Raw genomic sequence first — 10,149 nt, 5'->3', positions numbered from 1 at the left:
GGGGAGAAGCTGGCCAGGATTTTGGGACTGTTTTAGCTGCAAACATGGAGAATTCTGATGTGTGTGCTCAGAGGAGGCTGCAGCAGGTGGCAAAGAGCTGGGGGATGAGAAACAGGGCTGCTGGGTGGGGCTGGGGAGGAAAGGGCTCATGGCACAGCTTTTGTGGCTGCCCTCCTGTGTGCTGAAAGCTGAGTTAAGGAGAGTTCCCTGGGGGATGGAGTCAAGGGTGACTGTGCCTGGGGGCCTCAGGGTGAAGTTTTGCCATTATCACCCTCACTGTAACCCTGCTCAGGTGAGTGTGTGCCAAGGGCTGGGACTCTGCAGACTCCTCCTTCACAAATATCAGCAAATTCCACCCAAAAAGAGCCAAAGAGAGGATAAAACCATGGGGGATTGGGAGAGCAAAGTGGCAAAAACTTTGCAAAACAGGCTGCAAAATGTATGGAGAAGTTGGTGGGGGAGCAGGGAAAGGGAGTTTCTGGGTGTCCCTGGAGAGTTTAATTCCTCCAGCACTGCAGAGGCAGGTTACAAGCACAGTAAATATTTTGACAGGGATAACTGTAGAGGCTTTCCTCTGGATTTAAATGCAGGATAAGGGAAAAAAGGGGGGAAAAAAAAAAAAAAAAAAAAAAAGCTGAGTTCAAGGGTGCAGTACAATTGTATCTAGTCAGGAAGATTTTAGAATTAAAGGGATTCAAGTGTCTTAGTTCTTCTCTTTTGTTATATTTAACAGTGAGGTGAGAAGCAAAGCATCACCCGAGCCTTCCAATGAGACAGGAGGCACAAACAAACCATCACCCTGGGGTTTTGGGGAAATCTTCTGCCTTCTCCTGCATCCAGGGGAATCCTGGTGCCTCCACTGCCCAGTGCTGCCCTGGCCTGGGACTTCTCCTGGCAAGGAGCACTGCAGCTGCCTCACAAAGCCTCTCCCTCCTCTGGCTGCAGGAATCCCACCTGGAACCGCAGTGGGGCACAGTTTGTTTAGATCCCGCTGGAAAAAAACCCGAACAAAGCAGATTCCATGGAAATCTGTGCTCATAGATGGTTCTTTAAGGAGGAGGAAGGAAAGGGGGCTGGTTTGGGAGTGCTCAGTGCCTGAGCATTTGCCATCCCTGCAATTAGAGCAGTAATGTGAACCCACCTCGTGGGGGGTGGCAGGGTTTAATCCTTTGGATGCAGAGAAGCACTTTAGATGAAAGGCTTTATATAATGATAAAAGAGCATTTAAATCCTTACTTAATAAACGCTCAGTGCTCTCAAGTCCTAGAACTGCCTCCAGCACTCTTCCCTGAAAAAGGGCCCTTCCTGCCCAAGGAGGAGCTTCCTGGGCTCTTCCCATCAGCTGAATTCCAGCAGCTCCAAGAGCAAAGGGCAGGAAATCAGGGACAGGCAGCACTGCCCTTATGTAGCTCCAAAAAAAGCCCCCCACGTGTTCCCCAGCAAGCAGCTTTTGAATCCAAGAGTTAAAGAAGGAAACATTTGGGGGATTTGATGGGATTTCAGCAGCCATAAGATGAAAGTTTGAACATCCAAGGGAGGGTTTATGAAGGGCTCAGGATGAAAAGATGCAGTTCCTGGACAGAGGATGGAGGAGGGAGCTCCCACCCAGCAATGCTCAGCAGTCCCTGTTTGCTGAACTCACAAAAAGATAAATTGCAAAAGAAAAGTTGCAGATTTGGTCCATTTTAGCTGCCAGCAGTTTGTGATGGAGTGCTGGCAAAGGGGTGGATGGGAATGGAGCCTGAGAAAGTGCTGTAGTGGTGTTCTATTGCTGTGAGCCCCTGGCATCCCTCTTAGGGGAGAGAAAAATGTTGACAGCGTGTCTGGGGGATTTGGCTTTCTCACCCCCTGCATTCAAACAACATCTAGAGGAAAAAAAAAACCACTTGAAAGAGGAGCAATCAAAAAGGTGACAGGAGAATTTTCACAGAGATGCCCATGGCTTTGCACATTAGTTACTACAGAGTAACTACAGCGTGGATTTACACCCCACCCCTACCCTGGGCTAAGCCCTGAGCCCACCCAGAGCCCAGGGCAGGAGCCAGTGCCAAGCAGTTACCAGGTTGTGAGGTTTCTTTTGGTGGATTCTCCATGTAGACAAGGCCTGGGAAGCATTGAATTTGGTCTAAATTTGGGGTGTTTTTCAGGAGATTGGTGTCAGGGAGCAGAAGTGCCCTGCAGGACAACATCTCTCAGTCAGTCCGTGCTTTCAGGTCACAGGTTGTCAGCTGGAGGCCACAGAAAGGTCGGGCAGTGCAGCTCGTGGTCGTGTGTCCCCAAAGTTTGGATCAAAGAGACTCAGGGAGCCAATGGACGTGGCCAGAAGTCACAAAGCCTGGCTGAAACAACAGGCAGTGGAGATTTGCATAGTCTGGGTGGGTGGGTAGAGGGCCAACCCCAGAGAGTCCCCCCAGCAATGAGGGGAGAGCGGGGAGGAGAAGGGCTGGGGCTGATGGAGCCTCCAGGGAGCGTGGGGGGATTGGGATGGGCCGAGGGATCTGTGGGCTGTGGAAGACATGGCAGGGCCTGTGGTACCTACAGACACAGTGGGAGGAGCAGAGTCTGTTTCCTTGTTGTGTTAAATACAAAACATTAAAAAAGAATACAACGACTCGCAGAACTGGCCCCGGGCAGCTCCGGGGATTTTCAGAGCTGCAGAAGAGCTGTGTGAGGGGTGCAAGGAGAGGAGCAGGAGTCTAAAACTCCTCCACGCCCCTGAAAATCTCCTGGAAGGCCCAAAGCTGAAGCCCCAGAGGGTTGGGGGGTGAGCACTGGCAGTGGTGGGGGCTGGATGACGCTGAAGCCTCTGCGTGCCGTGACATCGGGGTGTGAGCGGGCACAAGGGGCTCTCCGTGCCTTGGTGCTGCTGCTGGGCATTAACCAGGCTCTTGTCTCAGTGCCAGGGCTGCTAACCTCCCTTTGGGTGCACAGAGAAATGTGTGGGTTCACAGGGAACACCTGATTTTGCCTTCCTTTAAAAAGCCCACCATGGGATGGGGGTGAGGAGGAGTCCGGGGTACTCATGCAGCAACATCCTCCTCTGCCAGCTCTGAGATCTGCCCTAAGTGATAAAAGAGCTCGTAGGAACAGACATGGAGAACATTCCCAAAGGCATGCAAATGGTCATTGTCTCTTTTTTTTTTTCTTTTTTTTTTTTTTTTTTTTTTTTTTTTCATCAAAAATACAAAAGCACCCACCACATCCTCCGGCTTTGGCGGCTGCGTTTTGCTGGGAGCAGAGCCGTGCTCCGGCTGCAGCTCTGCTCTCCCTCCTCCTCCTCCTCCGTGGAACAGCTCTCAGCTCCTGATGGCAGTTTGAGCTTTGTTTTGTTGTTTTGTTTTGTTGTAGAGACAGAGAATTCGGTGATTTAAAAACCAACAACCCCCCAAAAATCCAGCGACTTGTGCCAAAAATTCTCAGGAGGACTCCTCAAAAACGTCCCGTTCTCGCCTTGTGTTTTCCTTCCAAAACCAGCTTCCTTCTGGAGACTCTCTCCTCCTCTTGCACTTTAGTTGTCTCCCCACTCCGTGAGTTCTGCTGGAGGGGAATGAGGTAGTGGATTTCCCCTTTCTCCTCTCCTCAGAGGCCTCTCCCATTGCTCCTCAGGGTGGTTTTTATCCCGTCCCTCGCCCAGGCTCATTCCCAAGAGGCGGTGAATCGAAGCATGCGTTCCCTCTGACGGCGCTCCAGAGCAGGCTGTCTAGGGCTGCCCACCTACACTGTGACAATTTTTTTTGTTTTGTTGCAAGGCTGAAAGTAAAAACCCCAAAAGGAAAGTTGTCTTCCTCCTCTTCAAGGTATTTGCATGCTGAAACGTCTTCTAGGAAACTGTAAAAGAAAGAGTGGCTTAGGGCAGCTTCCAGCAGCCAGCAGATGTTCCCCTTACCCTCCTTTGGGTGTTTCTGAGGTCCCTCTTTGCCTGAGCTGTGCTGATCATGCTGGTTTGGCAGGTGAGGCTGTGCTTGAGAGGTTCCCAAGACATTTTGGGATTGTATTTCTGATTTGTGTCCTGAAACCTTTCTGTTTTTACAGCGCTCCACTCTTCCAAACCCAACCACAGGCTTTGCCAGGGTGGGGCCTTTCACCAGGGAGACCTTGTGTGGTCACCAGGGCACTTTGGACAGCACAGGGAGGGCTTTCCACGCTGGCCATTTGGGCAGTGTGTGTTTCTACTGGAAGGAGCCCATTCTCTGAGGTGTTTTTCACGTGTGTGTGCAGCTGGTGATGCTCAACCCAAGCTGGACTCCGCGCCCTCCCACTGCCCTCAGGCTGGGAATGGGGGCAGGTCTATCCTACCCCTGGGCTGGAGCTGGGAGCCAGGTGAGGCTCCTGCTGGAGCTGGGCTGAGGGAAGGAGAAGGAAGGGTTACCTCTGACGCTGAGTGAGATGTAGAGCACGATGATGATGGTCCCCAGCACGATGGAGACGATGCTGAGCAGCCTGGCCATGCGCCCCAGCCGCCGGGCGCCGTCCGTGTCCCCTTGCTGGCCACTGTTCCTCGACTGGGGAGACACAAAAAGAGTCCCTTGAGAGGGGCAGCAGCTCTAGGGCTGACTCCCTGGCTGTAGAACCCCAAACCGAGCCCCGTTCTCTTTCCTGCTCCTTTAATTGGCAATCACTTGGCTCCCGAGTAAAAAGTGAGGATTCCTGGTGAGGGAGAAGCACCACTGCTGGGGGAAGGGCTCCTGATCCTGCTGGAAAGGAGCTCCTGGGCATCCTGCCCTTGGCTGGGGCAGCACCCAGCGCTCAGCAGAAGGGCAGCTGTGAGAGGACCTGTGCTGGAATTACTCACCGTGCGTCAGCACTTGCTGCCAGCCCAGCCCTTGGGATCCAAAAGCCTCCCCAGATTCGTGCAGTGCCCTTCTGCCACCCCCAAAACCCATTGGGAAGGGGTTCTGGGGGGAGGAAAAGTGGGTGAGGGGTTTTAAGGCCTGTTGGTGACATTTTCAGCTGGTTGGAAGAGCTTGGAGGAGGGGAAAGGGAAGCGAGGTGGGACAGGGGGAGAAGGGAGCCCAGCATCCTTGATCCAGTGGAGGAGTTGGGCAAAACCCCCCTAAACTTCACTTGGAATGGGGTTTTATTGATGGTTTAACTGCTTTGAAGCAGATATTCCTCCTTTGGGGCTGCTTTTGTGTATTTAACACCTTAATGTGGGTTAAAGGCTTCTTCCCCTGGCCAGTCCATCCCCAGCCAAGCTGCCTTGGAGGAGAAGAGGGGATCTGGGGCAAGCTGTGGGGCCAGCAGCTCCCACAGCCCTGTGCTGTGTGCCAGCTCTCCCTTTGGAGCATGGCTGCTAAAACTGGGGGAATTCTCAGTTAAAAACAAAAACAAAAACAAAAACAAAAACAAACAAGTGTATTAGTTAAAATTAGTTAAAGGTGGAAGTGGATTAAAGCAATCCCAGTTTCCTTTCAAAAAATGTGTATCACAGAAATAGCTGTGATGGAAAAAAACAAAATCCTCACGTTAAAAAAAAACAAAAAAAAAAAAAACAAAAAAAAACCCAAAAAAACCCCAAACAGTTAAAATTTATGCTTAACATATTCCTCATGCTAAAAAAAAAATATTAAAAATTAAGATCAGAGAGGTCTAGGCCAGCTCCAGCAATAACCATGAAACATCACAGAGAATCTGAACCACTACTTGGTGTTCCTGCCCCATTTCCCATTCATCCTGCTTTAATTCCACTGCCTGCTGGCAGCACCAGAACATCCCCAGCCCCACCAGAACATCCCCAGCCCCACCAGAAGATCCCCAGCCCAGGCTGTGCATGGGCAGCAGCTCCGCAGGAAAAACACAGCTTTGGAGGTTTCCATGGGCTCCTTTGAGTTTGTGTCACCAGGAAAATAACACAGCAGAGCCTCAAACAGGCGGGTGGCTGCTTCCTCTGCCCCCCTGGCAACGTCCTGCCCTGCTCAGGAGCCACCCTGGGCATCGCTGTCCCCAGCAGTGACACGGGAGTGCTCAGGACCCTGCTCCTCCTGCTCTCACCAGCAGCTTTGCCAGACCCACTCTGAAAGCAAGGGGATGCAGCCAAGAGCTATTTTCATCCCAGAACAGGAGGTGACAAAATGAAGCCTCATGGGTTGGTGGTGAGAGATGGGGAGGATGCAGAGCCCAGGGATCGCCAGGATCCCTGCCCTGCTTGCTGACAGCTCCAGCTCTGGGGATTTGGTCTCTCAGTCTCTGGTTTTTGTAACAAGTGTAATGTTTTGGCAGGGTGGGGGTTAGATTGCAGTGAAATATGCAGTTTTAGCTGTCTTGCAGGCAAAATACATAGGCTGAGGGATTCGACATATTTATCACTACAGCTTCTGGAAGTGTTTGCTGCTCATTTTTCCTCAGCAATTATGAGAAACACATCAGCACTGGCATGGGGTGTTTAGCAAGAATTTGGTACTGTACATGTATTATTAATCAGAGTGGAACAGTTTGATTATAGCTCTCTAGTATCACTAACCCACTGTTTTGCTTTCCACATAAAAACATTAACATCTTGTTTATTAATCGAGGCTCACCAAGGCAGAACGTCTCCGAAAGGCTCGAGGGCTCTGGGGGAGTGAGTCACTGTGTGAGTGCCAAGGGACTCCCTGCTCCAGCCCAGAGCTGGAAAATCTGCAGGGCCTGGGGTGTGGGTGCTGCTCTGCAGCCCCCGTGGGCCAGGTAAGGCTGGGTGACTCAGGAGTTATTAATTTTACCTGTTTCCCACTGCTATCTGTTCCAGTCACTGCTCAAAATTTTTTGGTTATTTTTTTTTTCCCCTAAGTGGCCTTGTTGCAAATGAAGGAAATTGCTTTCCTGTGCTGGTCCCAGGGATGGGGAAGACAAATCATGCCATCCTCTTTCCTGCAATCTTTCCCAGTTGATGAACTGGCTTTGGATGCTCTCTGCTGCCGTCCACCAATTACCCAGAATAAATCATTAATCCTGGACACTTCTGTTCTTGTTGAAGGAAATATTCCAAGAGAGGCATCAGTCAACTCCAGAGCAAGACAGATGACTGTGATGGGTGAGGACAGTCTGACTTCTCCCACATGTTCTGGCAATGACAGAATTTATTTTGGATACCAAGTGCTGCGCAGAAGTGCCCTTGATGTTACTGTGTGATGGTTCTGGCTGGATTTTTTTTCATTTCCCTTCATTTATTTGGAGGTTTTTGGTTTTTTTTTACTCTGGGACGTGGCTCCTCTGCACTTTGGTGGGCAGAGGAAAGGATTCACAGCAGGAATGCAGGGTGGGTGTGTGGTAGCCAGCCCTGCCCTGCACTCCTAGGAGATGGATCCCAGGGATCCTTGGGGGGGACATCTTTGTCCACCAGTCCCACTGTCTCTCTTGGGGAGTGGCCTGAGCCCTTTAGAACAGCCAGATCATCACTTGGTGAGAAAAACACATCCAAGAGTCCATGGAGAAGCCTCCAGGTAATTAATTTCCATTAAACCAGTGCTAGCAGGAACAGGCTGGGGGTGCTAGAGCAGGGTTTTTTCCACCTCTGGCCATAGGCCCTGTTGGGATGTGAGAGCAGCTTTTGTAAAATGATTTATGAGACACTAAGCTCAAAAGCATTCATTTACTTTCCTCTCTGGACGCTGCTTATTACCCAGGGGAAAAAAAAAAAACCCACCAGTTTTCATGTGCAAAAGCTTTGACTCAGGAAAGAAAAGCACAATTGCAGAGCTAAAGGAATGTCAGCACATTGTGGAAAGGTCCTCCTGTTTCCCCAGGCGATGGGAATCACAAAATCCTGGTTCCTGCTCAGATCTGTGCATGATCAGGGCTTTATTCTGAGAGAAGACCTGGGGCTGGGGGAGCCTTGGGGGTCACTGGGAGCTCAGTTCCCCCTGCTGCAAGCAGGTGAAACATCAACCCGTGCCCTGAGAGCTGCTCCTGCTGGCAGCAGGACCCAGCCAGATGTTCCCTGGTTCCTCAGGGAGGGAGGGAGGGTGGATCACTCCTCATCCTGCTCTGCTGGTGCCTGTGGAGGTCCCTGGCTGCCAGTGGGTGTGTGGAGGAGGTGATGGTGCCGGCAGGGCCAGGACTAGAAAGGGCTGTAATAATTAATTAAAGCACAGGAGAGAGAGTGCAGAGGTGACTGTGCAGGGGCCAGAGGATGTGCACTGGCCACTAACGTGCTGTGTGTGCCATTAACCTTGTCCTGGAGAACAAGCTCAGCTGAATGCACCTTCTGCCCCCCCTTCCCCAGCTCTGGATGAGCCCTGGGCAGTGCTGCCAGTGGCCTTGGAAGCAGAGGGCAGCCCAATAATCTCATTGCCTTGCTGCTCCTGACTCCCCTTGGGTGTGACAGTCACCACACCCCTGTCCCTCTCAGCCTGGCAGGAACAACTCCTGCTGTTTTTCCACTGTTAACTCTTCTCTTCCACGGGGCTGGTGTGGCCCAAGGCACACCCCCACCCCCCTGCAGGCTCTGACAACTGCAAGGGACAGTGTGAGGATCTATTTTGCATGAAGGCTAATGTGGCTGGCAAATCCCCGTGAGAGCCCTTGTTTATTACCATGGATATGCAATACCCAGCTGCTTTCCCTCTCCTTGCAGTGCAAAGCCAGACAAGGCTGGCTGGCTTCCCTGGATGCTGCCTAAACAGGCTGTGCCACACAACTGTACTACGCAGATGACAGCTGGCACTGGCAGAAACGATGATTCCTCCTCAAAATGGAAATTGGTCTCCCTAGAGGGCTTTTTGTGGCAAGTGCCCGTGCCTGCCTTCAAGTTGTTGGTGGTTTTGGGGGGAAGCGCTGGCTGCAGGTGCCCCTCAGTGTATTTCTGCGTGGTAAGCAGGTAATGGAGCTGATCTTCAAAGAAAAGATTTGCCTTTGTTGCAAATCAAAGGCATGGAGGGTGCTGGGTGTGTACAAGAGAGCAGCATCTGCTGGGGAAGGGGGTGGCTCTGCTCGTAGGGCTGTGCTGGCTGAGCCACCTGTACCCGAGATGGGTGGGAGGCCGGGATGGCTTCATTCTCCCCTGCTCGGCTCTTGGTGTGTTTGCTGGGGTGTGGGGGACGTTTAATGGAGGAAAATTGCTTCTAAAGGAGCTGCAGGTGCAGCCTGTCCCTTTGAAGTGCCTGAGGCCGGGAGCCAGCCTCCAGCCAGGGTCTGTCTCCCCATTGCTGCAGGGCTGGGCTCGAAGGGGCTCGGAGGGGCGGAGGGAGATCCCTGCTCAGCGCTTCGCCCCGCAGCTCCTTCCCGGGGAAGCCCGCCGAGTGGTTCTGGACGGCTGCCTGGCGGCAGGGACCGCGCTTCCCGGAGCCACCGCGCTTCCCGGAGCCCTGCCCTGAATCCCACCCCCTCTCCATCTCCATCCCGCCGCCTTCCCGCATCTCCATCTCCATCCCGCCGCCTCCTTTTCCATCTCCATCTCTATCTCCATCTCCATCCCGCCGCCTCCCCGCGCGCTGCCCCGGGCTCGGTGCCGCTCCCCGCCCGCCTCCGCCCGCCCGCGCCCCCCGGACCCGCACCGGAGCGCGCTGCGGGAGCCGAGCAGGGCGGCACAGCCCCCCGAGCCCCCGCCGAGCGCTGCGGGAGCGGAGCGGCTCCTCCCGGCCCGGTGCCGGTGCCGGTGCCGGAGGTGCAGCACCGCGGACAGCTCCGGGGCGGCCGTCGGGGCGGCGGCGGGGGAAGCCGGGGGCGAACCGGGCGGGTCCGGCGGGTCCCGCACTCACCATGATGGAGAAGACGAGAGCCACGATGTTGATGGGCCAGACGGGGCAGAAGCAGGAGAAGATGGCGAGCACCAGGTAGTCCCGAGGGCGGCCCTGCTCCGGGGCCGCCGTGCTGGTGGCCGTGGACGAGGCTCTGCCCAGGCTCAGCCGGGACGGCGACAGCGGCGGCGCCTCCAGGTGCCCGACCGACACCGACTTGTAGCCGAGCCCGTGCCCGTTGCGCTCCGTCTCGCCGGGCAAGGCTGCCGTGAAGGATTTGGAGCCGCGGAGGCCCTTCTCCTCCCGGCCCTCCGTCGCCGACAGCAGCTTCTCTGTCTCCTGGAAGCGGGTGGGCAGCGCCGTGCCCGAGCCCGGGCCGGCGCCCCCGGGCGCGGAGCCGGTGCTGGCCATGGCCCGGCGGAGCGGGCTCCGGCAGCGCCCCGCCGCCGCCGCTCTGCGCTCGGGGCCCGCCGCCCCGCGGGAGGCCGAGCCGGGC

At 54.2% G+C, this 10,149-nt stretch overlaps 1 protein-coding gene across 1 annotated transcript; it reads right to left on the bottom strand.

Annotated features, from left to right (window-relative positions):
• Nucleotides 1–3,132: 3,132 nt before the first annotated feature.
• TRARG1 (trafficking regulator of GLUT4 (SLC2A4) 1) lies at nt 3,133–10,149 on the bottom strand. The gene is made up of 3 exons (XM_041482714.1): nt 9,675–10,149; nt 4,370–4,502; nt 3,133–3,828 (listed from the first exon to the last, which is right to left on the bottom strand). Exons 1-3 carry the CDS (start codon nt 10,062–10,064, stop codon nt 3,821–3,823), a joined length of 531 nt encoding a protein of 176 aa, XP_041338648.1. The 5' UTR covers nt 10,065–10,149; the 3' UTR covers nt 3,133–3,820.

This window comes from Pyrgilauda ruficollis, unplaced genomic scaffold (genome assembly GCF_017590135.1).
Source record: "Pyrgilauda ruficollis isolate IOZ18807 unplaced genomic scaffold, ASM1759013v1 scaffold59, whole genome shotgun sequence".
NCBI classification, from domain to species: Eukaryota; Metazoa; Chordata; class Aves; order Passeriformes; family Passeridae; genus Pyrgilauda; species Pyrgilauda ruficollis.
This window is presented reverse-complemented; position numbering and strand designations above follow the sequence as displayed.

Coding starts and splice junctions, on each gene's coding strand:
- TRARG1 (XM_041482714.1), bottom strand. CDS start 10,064: ATGGCCAGCACCGGCTCCGCGCCCGGGGGCGCCGGCCCGGGCTCGGGC. Junction 4,503..9,674: donor CTCTCGTCTTCTCCATCATG/GTGAGTGCGGGA, acceptor GTGTCTCCCCAG/TCGAGGAACAGTGGCCAGCA.